This window comes from Podarcis melisellensis (genome assembly GCF_964234715.1).
Source record: "Podarcis melisellensis genome assembly, chromosome: 3".
NCBI classification, from domain to species: Eukaryota; Metazoa; Chordata; class Lepidosauria; order Squamata; family Lacertidae; genus Podarcis; species Podarcis melisellensis.
The window spans coordinates 40,675,368-40,703,193 of NC_138530.1; the positions used below are offsets into that span (position 1 = coordinate 40,675,368).

At 40.4% G+C, this 27,826-nt stretch overlaps 2 protein-coding genes across 5 annotated transcripts in view; both read right to left on the reverse strand.

Annotated features, from left to right (window-relative positions):
* Positions 1-2,320: 2,320 nt before the first annotated feature.
* FEZ2 (fasciculation and elongation protein zeta 2) lies at positions 2,321-20,465 on the reverse strand. Of its 3 annotated transcripts, XM_081905061.1 has the most exons (10): positions 20,141-20,465; positions 17,051-17,159; positions 16,130-16,246; positions 15,628-15,772; positions 14,309-14,577; positions 11,338-11,418; positions 7,416-7,491; positions 5,822-5,887; positions 3,700-3,728; positions 2,321-3,246 (listed from the first exon to the last, which is right to left on the reverse strand). In XM_081905061.1, exons 1-9 carry the CDS (start codon positions 20,407-20,409, stop codon positions 3,718-3,720), a joined length of 1,143 nt encoding a protein of 380 aa, XP_081761187.1. In that variant the 5' UTR covers positions 20,410-20,465; the 3' UTR covers positions 2,321-3,246; positions 3,700-3,717. The 3 variants fall into 3 exon arrangements, with proteins under 3 accessions (XP_081761187.1, XP_081761186.1, XP_081761188.1); XM_081905060.1 differs by lacking the exon at positions 3,700-3,728 and having other exon boundaries at positions 20,141-20,463; XM_081905062.1 differs by lacking the exons at positions 3,700-3,728; positions 11,338-11,418 and having other exon boundaries at positions 20,141-20,462.
* Positions 20,466-24,708: 4,243 nt separating this feature from the next.
* The window catches only part of CRIM1 (cysteine rich transmembrane BMP regulator 1), a 126,963-nt gene continuing 123,845 nt past the window's right edge, over positions 24,709-27,826 (reverse strand). For both annotated transcript variants that reach the window (XM_081905034.1, XM_081905033.1), the window contains one exon: positions 24,709-27,566. In XM_081905034.1, the coding sequence (XP_081761160.1) occupies positions 27,390-27,566 (177 nt within the window). In that variant the 3' untranslated portion in view covers positions 24,709-27,389. The remainder of the gene's footprint in view (positions 27,567-27,826) is intronic.

Sequence of the window (27,826 nt, forward strand, 5' to 3'; positions counted from 1 at the left end):
TCTGTGATATAATCTCCCTCAAATCAATACCTATTCACCATTTTTAAAATATTGGGCCTCTGCCATAGAGGCTTAAGCTCTAAAGCTGAAAAGTCAATAGTGTTAATTTATATTTGATCTGGCCCCATAGGAATGGAAGGTTGTTTTTTAAAAAAGGTCAGGCATTGTTAAGCATTTAGACATACAAAAAAAAGGATTTAATTTTTTTTTTTTAGTTTTAACTTCTAGGATTGGATTTAGAGTCAGTGACTTTGACATCTCCAAGTCTTCCGTTCATACAGGTAAACACGTGGTATTGACCTAAATGTAGGATAGTACCACTAGAAGAGACCTTGAAGATCATCAATCCTCAGCAATGACAGGATTTATTTGATTTAAACAGCCCATCACAGATTATTATCCTCTTATTATCCTCTTATCAAATTATCAAAGATTATTCCTCTTTTAAAACTGCCACAGTAAGTAGACTGAAATGTCCATAAAGTTAGATGTCTGTTGCTGCCTCATGCAGCCTGCTTTTCTAGACTATGCAAGAAACAGAAAGGATACCTGACTATGACCTTTTTAAATGAAGCTTCAAAGAAAATCAATGGGCTGGATCCTGAAAATAACAACCTGAAGAATAATCTGAAGGGGACTTTCACCCCCCCTTCCTTGCATTTCCCCCTCAAGCCATCTCCAGAGGGTTGGGAGCATCTCCTGAATGGCATGGAATGGGGGGGGGGGAGGGTTTACTGGGGCAGGGGTGAGGAAACGGGCCAAAATCAGTATGAGACGCATTGTGCAAGTACAACACAACTATCAAAATACAGGACAGACGCCACCAATTAATATAAGACTAGCAGCAAAAATTCTGTATACAAAATAGTGGAGAGAAAAAGAGAAGTCTCTAATTGCAGATACTGGTACCTCATACTATGTGAATTTGCAACCTTAAGCAAAGTCACCTCCATCTTTTAGGTGAAAAGGGACAATCTTTTTTGGGATTTATAAGAAGCTGCATCTATGATTTTCTCAGATACTAAATAAAACCTTAAACTAAAAGCATACACAAATTTAGCAAGATACTAATGCTAATTATAATGACAATTATAACTATATCAATACATGTCTATTTTTGTTCTACTGGTTTAATTGCTTTAAACAGACCATTGTTTACTGTTTCCTCTGCTAATACTGTGTCATTATTGTTTTATGGTCCTTGACCTAGTGATCTGACTTTTTAAAAAACAATGCAACACTCTACATCTAGTAATCAGTTAGTCACTTTCCAAACCAGCTTTGCTGGCAAGCAGCCATTGGCCTCTGTAACATGTCATAAATTTAGATAGATATGCTTAATATGCAATGGACAGGGCTTCAGTATTATTATTTTCTGCACCAAAATCACCATACACAATGGAGCCACACTGAGGAGGGGTGGGTGGGAAATGCACCCTGAATTAATTTTCGTTACTTCAGGAGGGTATATGAAAACTTACCAGATGGTTTGTGCCCAGGTATATCATTTATAAATAAACTGAAAGTCAGTAGATCTTGGAAAGCGCAGGTTAAAATCCGTCACAAACACTGTTGCTAAGCACGCAAGCTGCTACCCTCTCAACTAGCTGCTATTTCCGGCTGTCATGAAATATCCTGTGCATGGAGGCAATTTGATCTGGAGGTGGCGAAGATACATATCGCTGTGGTGAGATTAGCATCCCAGAGGAAAAGTCATAACTTCCTGCTCAGACAGAGATAACGTGAAATCTTCTCAGCTGCAAAATGAATCTGAGATTAGGAGAAGTCCATAAAGATAGGATACCCTTGATAAAAAGAATTTCCTTCTGCCAACCCTCAGACTATATTTCTTACTTTACTTCTACCCAGAGTATACATTGGAGCTGCTGTGATGTGGCTACGTTTGATAAAGGAGGAAAGATTGACCCTGCATAGGTGTTCCTAGGAACAGGGTAACTTTCTGTTCTAGTATTAGAGACACCAGCAGATAACTTGTGTATTGGGTCACATTCTTGACATTTGAGGAAACTGAAGGCTGCAGCAAGTTGCACAGGATAAACAATCCTGAAGTGAATGCTTTTTGACAGCCAGTTTTTAAGCACATTCATCTTTTAAGCTATTGCTCTTTCCTGTCTGCAGTTTTAAGGATCCTTTGTAGCGGCTGAGACACTTGAAAACTTGGTGAGACTTCTATTTTGTTCTTCTTGCCAAAGTCCCACCTTTGAGAGGAGTTAGTATGTTATACACCGTAAGCAAAAGAAGTGCAGTGGGTAGACATTGTGCTGCAATACATAAATCAAATAACAACAGGACAACAGTGTCTTTTTAAAAATGTTCATTAATATACTGCAGCATATAAAATGTTATACTATGACCAAACATTTAACATGTGGACTAAAAAGCACAATAGCAGCAAGATATCCATATTCAACTACATTCATTTAAATAATTAAAATACTGAGCACAATATTAATGGGACAATAATTTGAAACAAATCAATCAGGAAGATTTCCCATGCAAGGCTGACTGTGGTCTTTCACATATCCCATTCATTTCCGTGGGGCTTGCGGAGAATAACTTCCTGATGAATTGTAATCTCATTAAGCGAGCCAACCAGTAATGGAAAAATGATACCCTACTTCTTTTTACTTCTGTAGAGTGCTGAAAAATTGATGAGAATTGGTAAACAGTAACACTAAACACAACAATACTTCTTTTTAACTCTTACATAAAAAAAAAGTTCAGTGCTAGTTCCCATATCACTATTCTAGAGTCTCCCATGAAGAACTTCAGTCGAATTTTGCAGTGCAGGTTCAGCTTTTGAGCCATTTTACACATTTAATGCAATAACCTATTGCAGTTATTATTAAAGTTCTGTTTAATGTAATAGGATGTTGTTAACACTAAAGTTTCTTGTTCTTCCACAGACTCAGATTGTTGTGGAGGATAATTACATGCCGTGTGTTTGTAAAAAATACTGTTTAAAAAGCCAAAACAATGCATGTGGATAAAACTGTACAGCATTTGTTCTCTGCTCAAATACATCACACGAGTGAAAAATAATAATGGATGAATTCTACATACTCTGGAGGACTCACTCCAGGATTCAAAAGTCCAAGCAGGCAATGAAAATAGTAAACACATGAGAACACAGGGCCAAACTGAAAGGCTTTGAACAACCTTTGTCACAGGAATTAGCCTGGCTGCCTTTCACCAAACACAGCTCTCTTCATGTAGGGCACAAAACTGCAAAAGAATAAAGATATACATATAGGTATTTTTGCATTGGCTCATCCCAAAACAGTGTCAGATATGAGCTAATAAAACTAGAATGCTGAGATCTCTATTCTAAAAGCGTTACCAAATTCACAGGAAGCAATTGCTATGCATAATGAATATGGACCTCATTCCCCATCACACAAACAAAACAAATCCATATAGGAACACACACTACCATCAACTAATTACTTACAGAAATGAGTTAAATAGAAGGTCATGTCTTGGGTGACACAGAATAATTTTTAAAAAAAGTAATTGTACTGGATATCTAGCAGATCTCTGAGATACAGATCCATGCAGCAACAATGAAAGAACAACTCGGATGCCAAGTGTACTCTCTCCACTGACAGATTACAGCGGGAGTCAAGACATGTCCTTTACATATTCCTCATTCCTGCTTCAGAGCTAAAAGACACAAACCTCAGAGCAATCCAGCTTTCAAACCAATGCTAGCACAACACAAAAGCAAATGAAGAAGTAAGGTTTAAGGTTATCAAAAGAGGAAAAAGTACATACTTCTTTAGTATCATGAACATTTTGTGCCAATCTGAAAACAGTTTTTTATTAAGAAAATGTTTACCCTGCAGGTAATAAACTATAAAAGTAGTGTCAAAATCCCATTTTAATTCGAAAGATTGGAAACAAAAACCCAAAGCTCAAAACCACACCAAATATATATATATTTTCTTTGATAGCGCACAAACGTTCTCGTGTGTCAAGTTCTTGTCCACCCATGTCAACTTAATGAGATACTTGGTCGAATCTGCAACAGGGTAATCAACCAGGAAGGTGAACAATTTCTCCCTCTTGCTAGGGCAAACCTAGATGTTTGGGCAATCATGTGAATGTTCAACACTTTTTACACAAAGCTTGACATGAGAGAAGAGGGGTGTAACCCTTTCCCTTCCCAACCTTGTTGCATGCCAGAGCTTTAAGCAATTTTCTTTCCTGTTCCTCTGCTGCTGCTTTTTGCCATTGGTTTTCATTCCACTGCCTACTTATTTAGATTCAGGAACCTTTACACCAGCAAGGGGTTAAAAGTACTTTTTGTATTCCATTTGATTAGCCTTAAGCATTGCATCTGGTGAAAAGTTTCTCTCTTCAAAATTCTGCTTTATTGGCAGCACCAGACTGCATGGGCAATTGGTTTAAGAAGGTATAAAAAGTTTCATTTCAGATGCTTGCAACAGGAGTTACTACTAGATATGAGAACTGTTTTTATATAGGTCTTTAGGTTATATTTTGTGCTTACTAATGTGGGACATTGCTGGTTTGAAAGAAATATATTTGGTTAGAGTATTGTTTGGTTTGTTAGACATATTTGTACTGATATGTCACTCCAAGTAAAAAATCACAAGTAAAAGAAATATGATAATTGTTTCTAAAAAGTGTATGAGGACATATTTTTTAACATTTTACATTTTTTATCCCCTATCCTATTTATGCTATTTGCATATCTGCAGTGCCCAATGAATTTTCCAAAGACTACAATAAAGTTCATTTCTAGCACTCGCACCTTGAATTCCAACAGGCACAAATGCAAATCCTATACTCTTACTGCTACATCGAACTGACACAAAAGTATTTTGCAGCAGTATTGCACCAGGTATGTGAACAGCATTACATTGTTGTACTTGCTTTTTTTCGACAAGTCAAATGATAAAGACAAAATGGATTTTCTAAAAACCAGCTTAAATGGATTGTTGTTTTTTATTCAGCTGCAAGTTATCACCCTAACCTTTGAAATCCTTTCCTAAAAAATCCTCGTACTACAGAAAGATTTCTTTACAGTCGACGCACAACTTGCACGCATTTAACTTGTGTGATTGCCGCTTTATGCGCTTGGTGGCCAGCCCCGCACACCATCACACAAATTAAACACACACAAGGTGGAGAATTTAAAATACCACGTTGAAACACTGCACAGGTAGAACAGAACACTGCTTTTCTCTCAGCTTCTATAAGAATACCAGGTGAACAGTTAATGAGGAATATGTAATAATTCTCTAGAACCTTCTCAAACATTGCATAGGTCTCATTAAGACATGAGCAACATAGCTTTTAGTGCTGGCATATTTCATGAGAGCAGCTTTTCCATGTGGCAAGTTGTTTACAACCCCTATAAAATACTGGTGTGAGGAAGCGTTGCCCTTTGAACCATTTCCAAAGCACAGACAAATGACTTTTAAGTCTCTGCACCCAATGTTTAATCTCCACATCCCAGAGCTCTCCCCATCTATGTGTCTTCACCTACTCCATTTATGAAGCCAGCAGAGTGTTTTGATCTATTTACTATTTCAAATTCACAACTCGCACCCTTCCTCTCCAAAGGGACCCCCAGGGCAGCTCACAATAATTATATTACATAAAACAAGTTTTAAAAACACTGTAACATACTGCAGACAGCAGTTAAAACTAGTAGTGAAATGGCTTTATAAAATTATTGGCCAAAAGCCTGAATGGATAAAAGCCTTGAAATGTAGAAATATTTCATACTCCACAAATTAACATTTTTTTAAAAAAAGATGCATGACTAGCTCACCCTTCAAAATGTAGTCTGTTAATAAGCTTGGCACTTTCTCACTGTCTTCTTTCATGGCATGAAGAACTGTAAAATGTGGAGAAGATGATCAGTGGAAGAAGCACCAACTTAGTCAATATAAACATGGCATTTAGAGCAGTGCTTCCCAAACCCTTTTCACACAAACTACTGGAAAATTGCTGAGGGTCTTGGTGGACCATTTAATGATTTTTCTGCCTGTTATAGCAATTGCAATGCACTGTGCTAGATAAGGTGTGATTTTAACTGTATTTTTACAGGCACGTAGTCGACTACGTAAAAGAAGTGCACTGACAACTGTTTAGAATCCCCTCATTAGAGCAACTGTATTGAAGGTTTTTATGCACATTATTTCGCCCCCTACTTTCATCCAAGTCAACCATGAATAAGAACATTAAACAACCATAGCTTTAATCAAATGTATATCTCCCCAACAAAGTGGACTGTTCTATTAATCTGTAATAATAGGGTTCATTTTCAATGATAGCACTACTTGCCTGGCCACCCCACAAATGTCCCCCAAGTTCTTCATGGCTGCTTTGTCCTCAATGCACCCAAATAATTATTTCTCAAGTGCATTCAAAGCAACCCCTGCCCACAACAGGTCTAGAAACCAACAGATGCTGGTAATTTAGTAAACTAGCCACTTGTGCTAACCTGCCAAGTGGCAAGGGTAATTTTACTATTTCTCTTTTGGATCAATATATGTGAATCAAATAATGGGCAACTTTTATGAAGAACGCATCCCAACCTCCTTAATATTTAAGAGTAAATACCTATGTCGAATTATACTTGATTGTAGCACATTTACTGTTTCATTCTGAAATATTTGTATATCAACAGCTGAGAGTCCAGTGCTCTAAATAAATGTTTTGAGGCCTGCCACACAGTGTTAGCAGGGAGAGTCAGGAAGTCTGTTACTGAGTCAAGAATCAAGTTGCAGCTAGTCAGTGGAAAACAATACCGTTAACTCTTTAGATAGTGCCTCCTCTGAACTGTTTATGAATGGAGAAAGGGATAGTTCTTCATTAGTATGGCTGTGACTCTTGCCAAGTACTTGATACAGAAAAAACAATCTGGAGAAGAAATGTTTCAGGAGAATTGGACAACTATTTGCTTGGAAGTTACTACCTTGGATGCAGACAGCGAACCTGAAGAAATTTGGCTAATCGTATTATATACCTGAACTTCCTGGCTGATTAAAACTAAACGGTAGAAGTTAGTTCTACCAATTTCAGAATATTAATGCATATCTGAGCTGGGGAATAACACTGATTTCACCAAAAGATGCAGGAAGGGTGCAACCTTTTAAATAAGTCTTCATTTGATCTATGTGCCATGGGGCAGTTAGTGGCCTCTCTGGGTAACATGAACAAGCATATGGCTGCTGATCAACTCCAAGCATTTTTGAGTTATTTCAGAGTCTAGAACATAAAATGCTTGCTTGGCCTTCTAATGCAATTTTCCTCCAATGATACACTGGGAGATGTGTAACCCCACTGACTCTTCCGGACACCTAAGAAAATAATCTAGAATTTGACTTTTGAAAATACTTTAATCGCTATTATATACTTACTTTTTGTTAATGTTTGGAGATCTTCAACTGATGGAGGTCCACTTTTCTTCTCATAAGGGATAACTGTTGTCAGGTACTGCCAAATGAATGCAAGGATTACTAAATAGCATCAGTGATTCTGGGCACAACTTCCAGTTTACAGTCATACAATAAATATATCTCATTATGTACAAACCAGATCTGTTAAATTCTATCTAAACACAATGAAGCCAATTCAAATATATTCTAGAAAGCAACAAAATGATGTGTGTTAATACAGTGTGTCAAAATTGATCTTAAATTCCAGAATACTGTTTACAAGGTAGCATCCAAGGGTGTCCATTCCCTCACTGATGGAAAGAATCCGTTTGCAGAATGAGGACAGAAACCATTTCTGGTGATTCCGCAAAGCAGATGTGATGCAGACAAAATGCTGAAAATTGTTTCCCTCTCTCATTCTTCTGATGGATTCCTTATGCCAATGGACACTGTTGGATATGACACATTGTAGTGGGCCAAACTCTTCCTTTTAGAGATTTTCTGCACTGTAAGGAAGTTATAACAGGATAGTACACACAACATTTTATTTTTGCATTTGATAACCAAATGTAAACCCACAGATCTTTTAAATGCCAATAATAAAGAATAGTTACTATATTTGTTCAGGAATTGTCTACTCTATCTTTCCATCATGGATATACTATCTGTAAGAGTGTGTGTGTGTGTTGGGAGGTGACTCCATGGAATGACTTGCTGCGTGAATTGTGAAATGAGTCAGTGTAACCAGCTGACCAGCATCTGGACCAAGGAACACACCCAAATATATTTGGATGAGTGAAATCGCATTCTGGCAGGCCAAGCTCCCCCAGCTGCTGCCAGGAAAGGTTGTGTGCTAGTTTCCTCTATGCACTTGCATGCAGGCTTACTCAGTGGCAGTGGCAACGTAATGGTCCAGGGAACTGAGCTGCCCAACTGTACTGAACAACCCTTATTTGCTTTCACTTTGTGGACATAGCCCATTTTGCTTGGAAAGGCATCTCTGAAGCTAGGTATTCCTTTCTACTGCAACTGCTTTGTGCTGCTGAAGAAGCAAGCTGCTTTCAATCAGCATTCTGTCTCTAGTTCTTCAGCATTTTTCCTTTGGTGGCATGTTTTATTATTGCCACACAGAAGTGTGCAGTAGTAATAACAGTAATGGAAAATAGTAGCAGTAGTAGTAGTAGTAGTAATGTTTTATGGCAGACACCCGCCCACTACTCAAGTCTTTCCAATTATGTATTTCAACTTTAAACACAGTTGTTCCCAATACATGGGCTTACATAATCCACATCTGAATTTAGTTCAAATTGGTTTGAATAAATATACAGATTTCAGAAAACTGAACGTGCTTCTTTTGAAGCTTTTACTGGCAATATTTTTTTGCTCCATAATTTCAAATTTGGCACTCTTGGGGATTTCTGAAATAAAGAAGCCCTCCTTGCCAATAGGTCACAAGGCGATATGCAGAGCTGTACCCATTCAAATAACATTTTAAAACTCTTTCAACCATTGAAACCAATTGACTTGTTAACCTATGGCAACATATGCAGAGTATTCCCCCCATGATAAGAATATAATAAATAGCATAACCCTATACAAGTTTATTCACAGAATCACAGCACGATGGTTATCTAGCCCAACCCCCTGCACTGCAGGACTCTTACCCAATGTGGGGCTCAAACCCATAAGATTAGAGATTAGATGAGATTAAGAGTCTCATGCTCTACTGACTGAGCTATATGAAAGTCCTGCTATGTTCAACCACTTAGTCCCCTGTAAGTGTGTTCAGGACTGCAGCCTAAATGACTGAGAAGCTGCTGCCAGAGGCAGAATACCTTAGTCTGAAAAGAAGTATTATGCATTTTAAAATTCCAGAAAAAGAAATATGCATGTTAGCATCTCTGTATTTGGGATAGAGAGCTATCAAACTAGTAAAATACTTATTTTGCAAACTACAGAGGTGGTGTCAAATTAATGTACATAGTACACATACCTTACAATGAGCTTCTAAAACAATGTTGAAGGTTCTGACAGCAAACAATATTGGAGACCCCAAACCGTGCTCAGCAAATGTCACACAGCCCCTCTTTTCAAAACTCTGCCCACACCAAAAGTTGATACAAACTTTGCTCCAGTTCAGAGACTGATAAGTAGTACATGGGCTTTTGCAGCCACAGAGTTCTCTGCCAATAAGGTGGGCATTTATTTCAACAGAAGGGCTTAATTTGCCAGCACCAAGTTGAACAGAGATCTAGGCATCTGCAGGAGCTCAGTGTGCAAACGGATTGTATTCATCTAGTAAAAGGACTACCATGGAAGCACTGGCAGGGACTGCTTGGAATGGGCTCCACTGGAGACACTGACAACATACACAGCAGTCCAAAAGACCCCAGCTCATTCATTTTAGCTCCAGGGCCTTCTTCTGGACTTAGATTGCAAACCACTCTAACCAACTGAGCTATCCAGGCTGACCCAATAGAATTATAATTGGGAGGGACTCCGAGGGCCATTCAGCTCAGTTGATTAAAGTGTGGTGGATGCCAAGGTTGCAGGTTCGATCCCCGTAAGGGACAGCTGTGTGCTCCGACATTGCAGGGGCTGGACTAGATGATCCTCAGGTTCCCTTCCAACTCTATGATTCTATGCAGCTGTCCCATACAGGGATTGAACCTTCAACCTTGTTTTTATCACTGCTCTTCTACCTTCCATATTCTTTAGGGACCCAGGATTTAAAGAGTTCTCAAGCCTAATGTTCCCAGCCTCTCTTCAGGACTCTCCAAGATGAGGGCTGGTCAAAATTAGATTTTACCCTCTCCAAATCCTATTGTCACTACTCAATCCAATGTTTATGCTAAGTGGTGCTAACTGCAAAGAGAAGCTGTCCAATGATTTTAATATTGTTAAAAAGATAACCACAGACTATGAAATGCGTACATAGGAAGCTACCTTGTCTTATACCATCTGTCTCATAATTGTTTTTGTTACCTTTATTTAAAGCCTGTACAAATATAGAAGTACATGTTTTATCTGAGATTTTAAAAATGAAAGTGTGTTTAGTAAAAAAAAATGGTATGTCTTGTCTTTTAAACAATTTGATCCTCATGAAAATTTGCACAGCAGCACTAGCTGTGGGTCTGATCTAAAACAAATATGCCTGATCATAAAAACCAGCCAAAACCACATAACTGCAGAGTTAGAAGGTACCCCTAGGGTCATCTAGTCCACCCCCTGATTATTGTAAGGTTGTATAGACATACCTTTTCAATACTATAATACAGTCTAGCAATCTGACATTGGGATATAAAACATAATAACAACAAATTGTTTGGAGAAAAAAAGTATTTATGGCATTTAATATCCCTTTGGCTTGTGGATTAGATATATATTTGCTTAAAATGAAATAAATTGTCCAAGGAAACACGTGATGTTTTAGAATCCATAATAAAGAGGCTTTAAACCTATTGAAAGTTGCTAGTCTTATTTACTATATACTATTTCCATGCATTTCTTTCTTCTTGTGCTGAAGTATTTAAGCTGACATGACCTTCTACTGCTGATTTCTTATGCATGCAGTTCATTCCAAGTATGTATTATGCTGATGCCTATATTTTATTTTCAGAGGTTAAATGAACCCTAGAGGGAAATTGTTCATTTGCTGCAATTTTTCTGTGCATATCAAGGCTTGTCTGCTCTTTAACTACCGAGGAAAGAAAACCTTTGCAAACAAATCATAGCCTTGAAGGCAGAGAAGACGCAAGTAAGCATGCTAATATCCCCTCCCCCTCCGGTGATCACTTGTAGTCTGAAAATGCTACCGCTGCCAGCTTTTTAAGGCCTTGATTTATATAAAGACAGAAAGGATAGCACAAGGAAAAAAACAAAGCGTCAGAGGATAGCCCAGCACCTGTTTTTCTCCACCCGAGTTTCCAAACGTTTGACGGAAGCCATTCTGAATAACATTTGAGATCCCTTCCATGCTGAACCGCTATAGGGAGCAAGAACATGGCAGGAGGGAAAAGGGAAGGGAGAACAGAAAAATTTAAAAGCTATTAGTTAGGATTTACTAAAGATGCAAGCAAGGTAAATGACAGAGACAAGCTGTTAGGAATGAATAAATGCAACTGCAGTTTAAGCGGAGAAAAACTTACTTTTTCAATATTTAGTTCTTTAGCAAAAGAAAACTATAGAATTTAGAAATAGGACCATCAGTACAGTTTTATAAATACAGGCCTGATACCAAAGTGTTTTCTACATGAATTATGTGAGATGCTAAATGTCATAAAACAGACTTGTTTGCAGCCACAGCCTAAATCTTCAGACACCTGATGTTTGCCCACCTGTCAAACTAACCTGTGGACGGTTCACTCTGGCTGGATCCAGTTCCTCACCCTTGCTATAGTAGCTAGCCTTTCACTTTATTCACACCAACCATTAAATTAATATGCAACATGTAGACTAAAGAAGAACACTTAAAACCTAAGATATTAAAAAACTTATACTTAGTTGTCCCAATGGGCATGTCATGTGTAAAAACAAGTCCCACTGGTAAGTCACCTTCTTGACTGGATCCCTTGCATTTAAAAGGGTGCTGTGTGTATAGCACATGGGAATGTACATGGGGAGATTGGCACTGGGTAAGGTCTGCATGTGTATCCCCTAACATGGTTTGATGCCAGTGGCAGTCACGTGTTTGTATTCTACCTTTCTCTGTTCTGACCTCCCCACTGACACCAAAAGGTAATTAATGATTGCAACGTGAATAAAACCAAACATCTGCTTTGACTGCTTTGAATGCAAGGCGCTTTCTCACGCAGCCCAAAAATGTGCAGGTGCACAGGGACTATTGATTTTGGTTAACACATCAGCTTAGTTTCTATTTTACGACCCACAGGTGGGGAAACTCAGGCTTGGGGGCCAAATGCAGCCCTCCAGGTCTCTCTGTTTGGCACCTGGCACTTTCCCTAAGCCACACCACTCACTGGCCCTGCTTTGCACTCCATGTGTTTTTTGCCTGGCTGAAATGTGCACTTGAGCACTAATAATACCTCCTGCTTGTCCTAATGGAGGATAGAGAGGGGTATGCAAATGTGATTAAAAACTAGCTTACTATACAAATATAACATTTATATTAATAGTTTCACCTCCAGCTCCACCCTCTAATGGAATGTGGCCCTCAGGCTGAAAAAGCCCCCCCCCCAATTCCAAACCCAATTGTTTAGTATACCAGATGTTTTTCATCTCGTACAGATTTTTAGTTCCAGCATCATTTGCAGAGACTGCAGCTGGAAATCCTTCCAATGCAAAGAGCACCCCTCTCAAAACTACTGTTGCCTCGGCTGAGAAGCAGAAAGAGGAGTTGCATACCAACAGATCTTTTTCCTACAAAGAGCAGCATAAAGAGGTTGCAAAAGGGAGGGTAGCATTTAGGAGCAGCTCATGGCTGTCCTCCTGCATCTCCTCAAGCACCTCTCAAAGATAAGCAGGCCACAAGGCCCTGCGCAATGCCAGAGCCTCTCTCATCCTTTGTACCACTTGCGATTAGGGCCACTTTTTGAACTTAAGATACCGTACTCAAGTAAAAAGACATGCAGATTGCATCACACGTAAATGGTACACATGATACATGTGAAAAAAGGCAGCGAAAAAGACTGTGCCTCGGACGCATCACCAGGGTTCAACTAGAAACTCCTTGGTGCTCTAGCACATGATGTTTGAGCATCTGTATACCTCTCTCTGGAGCAGATTGACCTTTAAAATGACAGTCACTTATGGTACATGTTCCTATTCCTCCTAAAATTAACAAAGCTTATGACTAACCAATCTCCTGGCCAATGCAGAGTCTATTAATGCTGTTATTTATGCATTTACTATTAAAAATGCTCTGTCCTTTTTATGGCAAGATTATTTATACATGAAGTCCTTCATAAATATCTTTCATTCAGGACTTACTCCCTAGCTTTTTTTAATTTTTAAATGAAGGTATAATGCCTCAAGGCAAAGCTTACTAGACACTATAGCGCAATCCTACTAAGCACAGATCTTACTAAAATCTGTGGCAGGATCTTTCTGGTCCCCCAAAGTCCCTGACATTAAGAGGATGCGCTGTATGTGGTAAGTACTCCCGCATCTTTAAGTCATAGTGTACCTGGAAAAGGGTTTTGAGGGGCCTCTACATGCTGATGACAACACTGGCAAAATAACGTGTGATCCCTGAGCAACTGGAGGAGGCGGAGGCTTGAGCAGGACATAGAAGACATACAGAATTGAGAAAAAAAGAAGGCTAATGAAAGGAGATGGGGTATGTGGAAAACTTTATATGACAAAGGGTATGTATGCTATTGCAATGACAGTTACTGAAATCTGTCCAACAGTTCTGCATCCTTGTGCACAACTTAACTTCTATTCCATTTCTGTAATCACTCTAATGAAAAATGACTACCAAGACCTCTGTACTTCGGATTTCTAGATTTTAGACTGAAAGGTTTCCATCATTTTCTGAATTTCCAGGGCAGTATCATTCCTCTTTACTCCTTACAAGTTGCTCAAGCAGGTAAAACAAAGCATGTACAGTACGCATTCCCTAGAACATAGTTAAGTGCAGTGTTTAGCCATAAGGAGTACAACTTCTCAAAGTATTTGACTAAATTGTTGTACTATTGTACTATGTTGAATAGAGCCCACTGTAAATGTGTAACTGTTACAGTTTGATGAAGTCATGGTTGCCAATCAGAAGCTATGAGATTCCCCAATAATGGCAACCAGAAAGACAGGAGCTGTATATACTTTAAGAAGTAAGACGTAGATAGAAAGTGATCAACCAGAGTTAAAATTCTAATTTGGTTTATATCTACAGACACAAAGGACAATGTTCTTACTGTTCCAGGCATATGACTCCTCTCTTGTTTGCCATTCTGAGGACTGCCATTTTTCAGTTTCTTTTTCTTCTTTGCCATTTCCTTCTGTTCTCTTTGTTTGTTTTGTACTTCAATAAGGACAGAGATGAAGCTGTTCTTTACTTCCTTCTCAAATTCCAGCTCATCTCGTAGTGCCAACTGCTGCACTAGCTCCTCAGAGTAGTCCTTGATGGCGGTCTCAATCTCTTCTAACAGATCATTTAATTCTGTCACAGATAGATTTTTCACACCTGTTTTCCAAACAGAACAAAAAATTAGGTTGCGTATAATAATGCATATCAAAAGCAGCATAAATCCAATACTTTGCTCCTAACAAATGCACCCAAAGAGCAACAGCTGCCCAATCTATGAACTTATGATGAAACACTCTTCTGCAACTGCAACTCACTTCTCATGTGATTGTGCATATCAGGGGTGGACAAGCTATCACCTTCCAAGTGCTGTTGGACTACCTGCATCATCCCGGACTATTGACCAGAAGAATTGAAATGCTATTTTCAAGAGGTGTCACCAGTTTTAAGGAAAAACGTGCACATCTGTCCTACTCAATAGTTGCTTATAGGAGGAGAAAGCCTCCTATCAGGATGGGGCAGAAAAATGTTTAGTTATCCTGGATAACTAAAATTCCTCAAGACTGTACTTCTCCAGAGAATTACAGACATGTGCACCACCGAATACAGTCTGCTTCCACTTCCACTTGGCCTTATCTGTGGACAACATGACAGCGAAACTACTAAGAGAAAGATAGGCAAACATAATAAATTGAAACATGGTAAATCAGGTGTTCATCATTCTATACTGGAAAATACTTGGGGGGGGATATCACTTTTGGGTATATGAGGCAAACTTCTGTATGTTACACAAACTGGTATTTGGTTTAAAAAGTTTTCTTATAATATTTATTATATCCAGATGGAAATCAGGGCCATGCAGGCATTAGCCTTTACAGACAAAACCCTGTTATGTGAAGATGACACTGGGGCATAAAGGTCTTCAGAAGAATCCCAGCTCATTGCAAACTATTCCATAATCAGGCAAGTTCCAAAAAAAGCAAAAAGAATCCTGACAAAATGCAGGAAAGTGTTCTGGAAAATGTTTTATTTTGACGGATCAGAAACATAGGACTTACTGTTCTGCCCTCTTCCGACAAATCATGCAATCAAGGCATCTAATGAAAATCATGCCTAACTGTGTGTATAGAAGTGAAATGCTCTTTCAAACATTGAACAGTTTGTAAGAAGAGGAAATCAAATCCAAAATACAGCAGAAGGATTCCTTACGTTCTTCATAATTGTGGTTTGTACTAGATCTCTTAAGCGTTTGAATTTCCTGGGACAGTAAGGACAGGCGGTCTGACTGGGTTGGTGTTTCTTCATCATCTGGATCTGGAGATTCCTGCATCATTTCCTCTATTTCTTCAATCACCTTTCAAAGTAAACACACAAACACAGAGTTATGGAAAATCAAAGACACAACGTAACATTCAGGGCTGATTTTCAAAACTTAACAGTAACTTTCTAAGCATTTTCCTTCAATATAAAATATTGTCATATGGGGCAAATCTTCTCCTGATATTTCATTTGTGTCTTTTTATGAGAAGGAAGCATACCTATAAATCCAAACAAAATTACAATATGATAGCAAAGGCTGGACTTTGGGTTACATTCCTGCATTCCTATAGTTTGTCTCCAAGTGTATTTAGTATTTCTTCCATTAGAGAGATAAGAAGCTTAATAACAGGGTGCTGTTATCAAAGCTGCATGGGTGCTTTCCGTTCTTTACCTGCTCAGCTGTGAAGAGCGGTTCTTCATTGATGCAGGAAACTATAATAGAATGCATGTCTAGTTGCTCTCTCAACTCTTCATCATCTGATAAGTCAAGGTTCATGTTGTCATTAACCTAAATAACAAAAAGAAGAGTAAGAAAATTATTATTAAAAGCATCAAGACATTATGTGCCAAATCCCAACTATTGTTTTTGGATCCTAAATCCTTCCAAGAAATATGTTATCATTTTAAACCAAAGGCAATCCTAAACCCACTGACCTCAGAGCCCCACAACTCCATGGAACTTACTTTTCAGTAAACATGCATAGGATTGCACTGCTAAGCAGTGGAAACAAAACAACTAGGTCAGAACTTTTGCCCAAAATTAGAGGCAAAAATGCTTTTAGCTGTAACCAAAGAAGTCATTTTATGATTTGGACATACACTAAATAAGGTACGGTTTATGTGCATGGGCACATACATGGTTCAGTATTTTAATACGTTGTAAGTCACTTTAAGATTTTTCGGAAAAGCGATGAACAAATATAAACAAGCAGCTTAAACAGAACTTACATAACATTGCACAAAAGTCTGCACACAACTGCTACTATAAGAGTGAAAGAAATGTTAAATATTATTACTTTAATTTATTACCCACTGTTCAGCCGCAGTCACAAAAAATAGGGTGGGTGCTGAAAATATACAAGTGTCCAAAGGCCAAGGCAAAGAGGTAAATACGTCGACTCTCATTTCTAATAGAAATTTGGCAGATATATATTTTTAAGAAGCAGCCTCAAGATGGAAACAGAAAGCTGAGAATTTTATGTCAAAAGTTCCTTCATTTGACAAATGGTGCAACAACATTGTGGTTATGTGCCACAGCAGCAAGCATTCAAGAGAAAGCTGTTCAGAAAGTATTGCAGTATTGTGTACTTACTCCCTTTTCAGAAAGATTCAGTGTTGGCAAATGCAGTGCTCTGGTGTGTGAAGACTTCCAGTCAACTGGCATTACATTACCATAATTATCTGTCAGAGCATTCCAAATCCTGAGGAGGGAAAATAAATTATATTTTAGCCTTCAAGCTATACAGCAACTACTATATTAAATCTGACAAATATACTGAGCAACACTGTGGTTTTAAAAATGCATTAACCAGGTGAATCCCACAGTGGTTCCAAAATCAAACATTTTGGAACTACATACATAACAATAAAAATGAATCTCTCAACTAAGATGGGATGGCCCTAACCCATCCTTATTTGTGTGCAATAAGCTGTGGCCCAGATGGTAATACTCATTCCTACCCCCCACCCTTAGGTAAATAAAAAGCTATATCCAGCCAGTTCAATGGGACCCAGATGGATTTCATGATACACATTTGTAATGCCTATGTGTTCATGGAAGTATAATTGCTTCTGCATGTGGATTTCCCTTGCTGGGATGGAGTGAATACTTTTAAGGTAATAACATACAGTGAGGAGGGGAAAGTATTTGATCCCCTGCTAAATTTGCCTGTTTGCCCTCTGACGAAGAAATGACCAGGCCATAATTTTAATGATAGGTTTATTGTAGCTGTGAGAGACAGAAGAACAACAACAGCAAAACCCCCAGAAACCCAGAAGACAAAAGTCAGAGATTAATGTGCATTATAATGAATGAAATAAGTATTTGATCCCTTTGCAAAAGATGAATTAGTACTTTGTGGCAAAACCCTTGTTGGCAATTACAGATGTCAGATGTTTCTTGTAGGTGGCCACCAGGTTTGCACACATCTCAGGAGGTATTTTGTCCCACTCCTTTTTGCAGATCCTCTCCAACTCCCGTCCATCGTCCCTTCGATGCGGTGAAGGTGTCCTGTCCCCTTAACACCCCCAAAGCATAATATATCCCCCTCCATGTTTGACGGTGGGGATGGTGTTCTTGGGGTCGTAGGCAGCATTCCTCCTCCTCAACACAGTGAGTTGAGCTGATGTCAAAGAGCTCGATTTTGGTCTTATCTGACCACAACACTTTCACCCAGTTCTCCTCTGGGTCATTCAGATGTGCATTGGCAAACTGCAGACGGGCCTGTAAATGTGCTGTCTTGAGCAAGGGGACCTTGCAGATTCTGCAAGATATCAGTCCTTCACGGCGTAGTGTGTTACCAACTGTTTTCATGGTGACTATGATCCCAGCTGCCCTGCGATCATTGACAAGTTTCCCCTGTATAGTTCTGGACTGCTCTGCTTCCTCACCGTTCCCCTGATCATTGCAGCTCCACGAGATGAGATCTCGCATGAAGCCCCAGACCAAGGGAGGTTGATAGTTATTTTGTGTTTCTTTCATTTGCGAATTATTGCACCAACTGTTGTCACCTTCTCACCAAGCTGCTTGGCAATAGTCTTATAGCCCAGTCCAGCCTTGGGCAGGTCTACAATCTTGCCCCTGACATCCTTGGACAGCTCTTTGGTCTTGGTCATGGTGGCTACTTTGGAATCTACTAGATTGCTTCTGTCGACAGGTGACTTTTGTACAGGTACTGCAACGAGCTGGGATTACAGGTAAGACGTCTCCCTTACAGCAGGTGCTTCTAATCTTAGCTCGTTACATACAGTGAAGATACCAGGTAGCCTGGCATCTGGCTGGTTGATAGGGGATCGAATACTTATTTCGCTCATTACAATGCACATCAATCTCTGACTTTTGTCTTCTGGGTTCCTGGGGGTTTTGCTGTTGTTCTTCTGTCTCTCACAGCTACAATAAACCTACCATTAAAATTATGGACTGGTCATTTCTTTGTCAGAGGGCAAATGGGCAAATTTAGCAGATCAAATACTTCCCCCCCCCGCCACTGTAGATACGTGAATAACAGCAGCAATTAGTTTTGCATGCGCAGAGGCAAGAATCTAACAATTGTCTTGCTCGGTTACACTGTATCTAGCCTGGTACTCTTGTCTGTAACAGTGGTCAAATCATATTTCTCTGGGAAGCTCACCAGCAAGTCAGCAACACAAATAGCTGACATGTTTTTTGTCTCCAGTAACTGGACTGTGTTGTCTGGGTTCACAGGGCTCTGAAGAATATTCCTCAAAGACTAATTACTTTTGGGGAAACCCAGAGAAAAAGTGTTTATAAAGAGAGAATCTAATTGGAGAGGATTAACTGTACTGGAGAACAAATCAGAGCAGATGACAAACTTGTGCTTGCTAAGAAGCAAACAACATAAAAAGACAAACTCAAAGTTCCACAGACTTTAAAGAGAAACCTCTAGTGAGCAAGAGGTTTTAAGAACACTGACAAGTGGATTCTCAAATATTATGGTTTAGAAGCAACAAATCATGTCTGTGTATGGAAGCTTCCCATGCCTGAGGCTGCAATCTTTTGACCAGGAATAAGCCCCATTGAATGCAGCGAATAAACATGCAGAGCCAACACGTCTTCTGGGCCTGGACGGTTTTGTAAAGGGCCTCTCCTGAAATAAATCAAAGGGCAGTTTTCTGCGCACAGATAGTTCTCCTTCCACCAGAGAGAGAAGTCCCCGCTCTAAACTGGAAGCCGGTTCTGGGGGACTAGAAAAAGGCTTGCCTGCGTGGCCAAGTCCTGACGTACTAAAGAAGCTTGGAAGGGTCATCTAGTCCAACCCTAGTCCAAGCTGGCACGATACCTACAGGAAACCGCTCTGAGCTTCCGAGCATCCCCCCCTCACGAGCAAAAGGCCGAGCTCGCCGAACGATGCCCAAGCAACCCTAGTGTTGCATTCCGACGTCTTCCTCAAGGGCCTCGGGGACCGCGCAGTGCTGGGGAATGCAGAGGGCGGAGCAGCTCCCTCCCGCCTCCTCGAGGGGGCGATTCTGCGCTCCCAGCAGCCCCTTCATCCCCAACCGCCAGCTCTTCGCGGGGAGAAGCCTCTCAGGGCCGACGCTGCCCCATGGCCTTAATATCTGCCCCCCAAACTATGCACCCGTCCCGAAAAGGCCACGCCGGCCTGGGGGGCGGGCCCGTCATGCCCCCCCGCCCCCCGGAAGGGTCCCCGGCCCGGCCACTCACTCGTCTTCGTGCAGGGCGCTCTGGTCGCTGAGAGGCCGCGGCGGGACCCGCGCTTCCCCTTCGGCGCAGCTCGGCGGCGCCTGGAAGCAGAGCGGGAGCTGGGCCGCCAGGTCGTTGCCTCCTCCGCCGCCGCCGCCCCAAGAGCCGCCTTCCCGATACGCCGCCGGGGCCTCCGGGCAGCCGCTCTCCTCGGCCGGGGGCTGGAAGCCCGAGAAGTCCTGCCAGTCCCCGGCAGGGTCCCGTTGCGAGGCCGCCGCCGCCGCCGCCATGGCCGACGACGCAGCGACTGAGAGGAGAGAGGCCGGCCGGGCCCGGCCTGCGCGTGCCCGCCGCCTCGCCTCCGCCCCGCCGCTCCGCAGCGCGCGCTCCCGGTTTGCCCGGGCGGAGGGGCGCCCCGTTAAGGAGGGAGGCCGCCCATCGCTCGCACCGAAACCGAGATCTTGGCCTCTTGGTTTGGGAAGCTTCGCAATAGGCAGTTGGGTGACTCGGAAGCCAGCCCTGCATTGTTGAGCGGGGCTTTGCTCCCTAAGTTTATTTATCAACTCTCCTCTAGAATGTGCAGCCTCTTTGAATTTAAGAGCTAGCCAAGTGCCGTAGTAAACCACACCTGTGCCCGGTGCGAACCGTATCCCGCCCCCATTGCTACCTATCACTACCTGCTTCAATTAGAACAACAGATTTTGAATTGGATTTAAACAAGAAGAGTTACATTAGGGGCCGCTGGTGGGTTGGGCTGCAGTTTTTAGCCTGACATGTTTTCATAGGAAGTGAGTGTGCGGCACTTTTTAAGGAAAGGGTGCCATTACACATGTGCAGAGTGCTGCTGTCTCCACACTTTCTCTAAAATAAGGGGGGGGGGTTATTCTTGCGCATCTACGGACATCTTCCAGGCAAGAGCACTCAAGTATGATTTTCAAACAAGGTTGACTCCATAACTCTTATTTAGAAATTTAGTAGTTCCATGTAAATTTTAAAATGCATGTATCGATTTCACCGTCCATTGCCACAACTCTAAACATAGTACACACAACTTTTTAAAATGCGAGGAACACTTGCTTCCAATGGCATGCAGTTTTCATGCCTCTACAAATCAGTTTAACTTTTAATGATAAAAAATGCTTTCTTAGGTTTTTTTTAAATGATTCCAACCAACAGACCAAATGAAATAAAATAAAATAATTTCAGCCAGGGCATAGCAGAACATAGTTGCAATGCACGGTTCAGTACTGAAAATGACATGGCTCATGTGCAGAGCATGGCATTAGGGTAATCATAATTGGCCTCTGTGTTAGGAATAGTATTTTCCTGATTTGAGGAAGGATGTAGAGTCAGTCACTGTGATATTTAAACAGGCATAGAGACCAAACTTTTCGTTTTAAAAATTTACTGGCAAACTCTCAAAAAAGCAACCTCTAAGTAATAGTAACTGCATTTTCATGCATTCCTTAAACTAGGAGAGAGGCTTGTTGGAAGCAGATCTGCAAGCTTGGTGGATCAGGGGAATGCTGTGGACATAGCGTTTCTTGATTTCAATAAGGCTTTTAAGCATCACTTAAATCCTAAAATGAGTGGTGGGGATGAACTTCATGGATATCCTCCAAAATGTTTGCACTTCCCCCCTTCTAAAAAAACAAACAAAAACATTTTGCTTCTCAGTGAGTGACTGTGAACATGTACAGAACACCTTTCCTATTGGATGGGAAGCATCTAAAAATCTATATCTGAGCATAGAGTCCATGGGTAGCCAACTTGGTGCCTTCCACGTTAATGGATAGGACCTTCCCTACCAAGCAGAGAGGCACTACTTCACACAACTGATCGAGGGTGTCATGGAAAAGCAGCAATTCATTAACTATTTAATTTATTTCTTTTTTAGTACCAAGGAGGGAGGAGAGGTACTTGTGGGATTTTATGCCTCAGCTGTCATAATAACTTGATAGGGCTTGGGTAAGCACCTTTATATGCATAGTCATATGCAGTTCTGCTTCTTGACATATGCAGGTGTAGGAGTGAATGTGCAAGGCAGATAGATGTATTGCTGCTGTAATGGGCTGGATGAGAGCCAATAACCTGAAGCTTAATCCATAGAAGACGTAAGGCAATGGTAGGGAGTGGTTCCTGAGACTGAATGGAGTGGATTTTGTCTGGATTGGGTTACACTACCTCTGAAGGACTTCTGGATCCATTACTGTTGCTCAAAGCTCAAGCCTTGCAGTGAGGTGCCTTCCACCATACACCCTGCATGGACAAGCACAGTTTAACATCTGTTGTCTAGGCTCTGGTTAGATTACTGCAATGCATTATATGTAGGGCTGCCTTTGAAGATGGTTTGGAAACTGCAGCTGGTGCAGAATTCAGTGGCCAAATTGCTGACCAGGGAACGATGGTCCAAACATATAAAACCAATTATGGTATGACTGCTCTAGATGCCAATTACCTTCTGGGCTCAATTCATAGTGCTGGTTTTGACCTAAAAAGCCTTATGTGGCTCAGAACCCCAATACCTCAAGGATTGCCTCTCCTTTCATGAACCAACTTGGAGCCTGTGTTCCCTTTCCAAGGCCCTTCCACAGGGTGTGGAAAGTGGTGACATGAGAACAGGCTTTTCAGTGGTGGCTCTCTGCTTGTGGAATGACTTTAGGCACCAGTATGGACAGCTTTAATACATTTTTTGTGAGTTAGTAAAAATGTTAACTCTAAGTTGTAATTGGCATTTCTGCTACCTGTATCGTGGTACCTTGGTTCTCGAACTCAATCTGTTATGGAAGTCCGCACAACTTCCAAAACATTAGAAAATCAAGGCCTGATTTCTGATTGGCTAATTGGCCCAGGAAACAATGCTGACAGCCAAAACAGACATTTGGCTTCTGAAAAACATTCGCAAACTGGAACACTTATGTCTGGGTTTGTGGCATTTGGGAGCTGATTTGTTCATCAACTAAGCTGTTTGGGAACTATTTTTTGCCATTATATGTGTTTCTTTCAGATACTTAAGCCCAGTAACTCTGAAGTAGCACAATTTGAAGCAGTAGTTGGCTCCTGTTTCTACATGCTGTGGAACCATAACCAGGAGCTGATTCTGTGTGTACTGCAGGGGTAGAGAACCTTTTTTATTTTGAGGACCTCAGTCCCTTATGAAGGGCCCATATCAGTGGTGGACAGAGGAATAAATGCAAATTTTACGTTGGTATATGCCAAAGAGCGAGCTGGCAGTAAATTACAGAGTTCAGAGTTGGAGGAAACTCTTTATCAGCAGAAACACAAACTGCAGAGACTAGGCCAAGTGTCGGGCCTAATGAGCACAGCTGCTCCTCCCAGTAGGTCTTACTCCATGAATCAATTGCTGAGACTCACCACAGCTGTCAATAAGTCCACTCCACTCCAGTGCTTTTTCCAAGAAAAAGTGCCTGTGTGTAGCCAATCTCACATCCACCCTTTTCATGCCTTTCCTGGTTCTGGGAGATTGAGGGTGTGGGGAGCTTGTTGCAGCAGGAGAGGGGATACCTGTGACTTTTCAGCAGCCTGACTCATCTCTGCCTTGTTCTCACCTCCTTCAGCTCCTGCATCTGATTCTGGTCTTCTTTCTGCCAAACTCTTAGCTCACTAAGCCCTGTTCCCTCTTCAACTTCTGACACCTCTTCCCATTCTTCCCCCTCGTCTCCAGCGTCATCCCATCAGTGTTCCATGGTCTCCGAGTCTTCTTCCCTTGGTGGTTCTCCAGCTGGTTTCTCCCACCATTCTTCTGCGTCCAACCAGTTCATGACAGTACAGCCCTCTAGTTTCTTTGCACTCTCACATCCCTCTTGGGCCTCCATCCAGACCACCAAGAAGCACCATCAGAGTTCAAGGAAACATTCCAGCCAGGTAAAAGCACTCAAGAGTGGGGCAAAGCAAGACTGGTAAGGGGCGTGGATTTGGAGGTGTTGTGACATAAGGAGAGCTTCAAGGGCCAGGCAGAGAGGCCTGGAGTGCTGCATTTGGCCCCTGAGCCCAAATGTCCCCGCATACAGTGACAACAATGGCAGTTGGGTCCTATTGGTTACATAAAGATACTTGCTGTCCCCCTGTGCCACCCCCTTCCCATTTTTGTACTAAAATGCTCTCAATCTCTTTAACAATTGCTGCAGTGCCTGGTCAAGTAAACATTTTTGTCATACATCAGTATTAAGTGGCATACCAACAGAATGAAGAGTAATGATAGAAAGTTCTGCATATGTCACAGTTAAGGATTATGTTAAGGATATGAATGCTTAAGTGTTGGTGAAATGTTTGGTACAATTCTTCAAAAATAAAGGGGAGAAATCCCCCCAAACATCCCAATATGGACTGAGCATGCTTAGTGGATACAAAATGCTGACTGTTGGAGGAAGGAAAACAGAAAACTGCAGTCAATATATTGGTATATCCTAGCGGAGGGCATTGTTTGCTGGAATCGTGAACAGGAACACTCTACACAGCAACACTGTGGCAGCAGGTTCCACTGTATACCTTTTTTGCCACAATGTAACTGGGAAACAATAAAACACTAAAAGATGTTAAACATAACACAGAAGAAATCAATTAGAAACTTATGAAAAGTTCATCAAGTTAATTTTTATTGTGCTGCCAAGAGCCAAATTACAAGAAACCGTCTTACATTTTAAAAAGTAAACAAGCAATCTGCCGAATTGCAGTGCACTCCAAGTGCCACATATGCTTCTATTTATTTTTTTTCAGAAAATTATCTGCATTTCTCTTACAAGAGCACAACAGGAACCAAAGTAAAAGAATGTAATGGATACAGCACATAGGATAAATAATATCTTCAAAATAATAATAAAATAATAATAATAAAATAATAATAATAAAACATTTTACACCATGTCCTATATCCTGCTAATATTTCTCAGAATATGGCCTTGATTGTAAAATAAAAGCAAGCATTTACAATTTCTGGATAACGACTGCTTACTCTTATGAAAGGAATGGATGATTTATCTTGACAGAATCTGGGTAATAACTGGAGAGTAACATTTGTTTCAGTGTTGTCATATGAGTATAAAATGCTGGGGGAAGTGACTACATTTTTTCTTTGTTTTTTGGAAACTGAATTTATAAACAGAAAAAATGTTGAGCCTTTATGATACACCTATTTTTCTCTTTGATGCAAACAGCTAGAACACTTTTTGATATTCTAAAACAAGACATTTGTTAATCTTCGGATTAATAAATTAGGTCATATAATAAATTAGGTTTTTCAGTTTTAAAGTTCAGTAACCTCTGACCAAGTATTTACAACAATACTTGAGAGTTCCTTTACAAAAAATACATTTTCTTTTCACATTAAGCATACTGGGTATCTGTGTCTTATGACAAGCAACTGTAAAAGAAAGAGGCATACACAAATGGGCAGTTAGTATAAAAGTGCCAAGACATATTTGGAAAAGTTAATGTTGTATGATACAGTTAAAAGTTACGAGTCAAGCTGCAACAAACTTCCAGCTAGTTGTAGACTGTACTCCAGTAGTTGTTTCAAACAACTGTTTTCAAATATATCCAAATGCTGATGCAGTTAAGTTGTGGAACTGATGAGTGCTGCCTGTATGTTATCAGTGTATCTAGCCAATGCATTGAATTAACAGCCTTTTTAAGGCCATGCAGGAAAAGAAAAAGGAACACACCCTGAAATGTAGCAAGTAGCAAGAGCAATGCTTACTGCTAAAATTGTGCACATACTGTACACATATGCAAACACAAGGGCACGCGTGCACACACACTTGCATACTCACACTTTCAAATCAAATAAAACTAGGTAGAATGAGATACTCTCATCTCGTCTTTCCTAAACACAAATGATTAAGCAAAAATGTGGAATGCCTGTGTTTCTGTTCTGGGTAAAATCTCAGTTAAAAATACATTCAACAGGGGAAAATACAAAATTATACTGATATATACTGTATATATAAATACCATATATATATACTGTATATATACATATATATATATACACATATATAGTGTGTATATGTGTGTGTATGTATACACACAGAGATGTATGTATACACATACACACATATATACACACACAGACATACAAATGCTTTGTTTCCAGCATAACTTTATTTACATAAATATTTCTATAAAGCTAAAGTTTTAAAGAAGCATGATCTCCTTTCTTTCTGAGCTTCCAAAAAGGTGCTTGAGTAATATACAATTAAAATTAAGCAGCTTCCTAGCATGGAAGTTGTTTCTAGTCTGCATAATCAGTAACAGAAAAAACCCTTAACATGATAAAAAAAAAGTAATCTGAGCAAGATCTTCATCCAACTAATCTATTTCTTTTCTTCCAATGAAATATCTTTGAACCACCTGAAATTGATACACAATGGTAAAAGAAAGAAAAAAAGACACACACACACACACACACACACACACACACAAAACACGCACACACAAGCTCTGGAATCAGATGGTGTTTTTAACTTTCCTCCCTTTCTCTCCCTCGCCACTACTGTTGTCAAAAGATCCAGTGCTCATATCAGGAATTATACAGGCCTTAGCCACTTGCTGATTGGAAAAAAAAACCAAAACAAAACTTGACAAACAGCATCAAAAGGAAAAACAAAAAGCAGCACAAGGTATAATTGTACACAGCTTCAATAATTCACCCTTTGCAATTCTGCTTTAATGTTTCCCTCACTATGTCATTAGCTCTTGCAGCTTCTGATCAGGTAGAAAAACATAGTTGCAGCTATACCACACCTGTGATGTGACAGGTACTATATTTTTGTAGCACAGCTGAAAAAAAAACCCAGACTTGGTTATTTAAGTTCAGGTATGGTTATGCTTATACTTCACTGCAATAAATGCTATTTTGGAGTGATAGGAAAAAAGCTATATTCTTATATTGTTTGACTCCAAGTCAAGCTGACCAGCTTTTCTTCTTTGAGGCTTCCTGTTATTACCACTCAAACTCAACCCCAATTTCCCCTTTCCAAACAATCTCTATTACTATGTTACAAGCAAAACATCTTAACAAGTTTGAAAACTTTGGTTCTAAGAAAACACTTGGTCAGTTATCGCAAGGAGAAATGGGAATGCTTGTTCTGGCACACTGCAGGAGTCAGAGCCCATCCCAGTAAGGTCTTAGAGCTGTACATGAAGTCACAAATCCAATACAATCCACTAAGCAAGTGCACAATTCTAGTTTTATCTTAATAGCAGACTCAGTCTTTGTTTCTTCTTAACTTCTTTGTAAGGGTGCAACTTCTCACACTGTCTGATAGAAATTATCTGCCTGTAAGTTGTTCTGTTTTTGCATGCTGTAGAATCCACTGTATCTTGAGTCTGGGTCAGCAATTCTGAGCATCCTTTGAGAACTGTCCACCTGAACCATAGTTCCTTTCTTGCAGTCTACGTACACCAACTGATTGTTTAGACAAGAAGGCTGTTGGAATATAGAAAGGCAAAGAATAGGAAGTCAGGATACATACGAGCTAGTAGTCCTTGCCACATCTTTTGGTAGAGCATTTCATAAGTCAATTATGTGCTGTGCGGAACAGTGATTTCTTTAACTTAGGAAGCTGGCTTTTACGAAGTCAGACAATAGCCCAACTAGCTCAGAATTACCCATAATGACTGGGAGATGTTAACCAAGAATTCACACAGGAATCTCCCCACCCTACCTGGAGGGGCCAGGAATTGAAT

What these genes read in the sequence shown, in the direction of transcription:
- FEZ2 (XM_081905060.1), bottom strand. Translation starts at nt 20,409, where the DNA reads ATGGCGGCGGCGGCGGCGGCCTCGCAACGGGACCCTGCCGGGGACTGG. An exon ending in AGCGCCCTGCACGAAGACGA is followed by an intron (nt 17,160 to 20,140) that starts GTGAGTGGCCGG and finishes TTCCCTCCTCAG; the next exon opens with GATTTGGAATGCTCTGACAG. An exon ending in ACTCGGGTGGAGAAAAACAG is followed by an intron (nt 7,492 to 11,337) that starts GTGCTGGGCTAT and finishes TTCATTTGGCAG; the next exon opens with TACCTGACAACAGTTATCCC.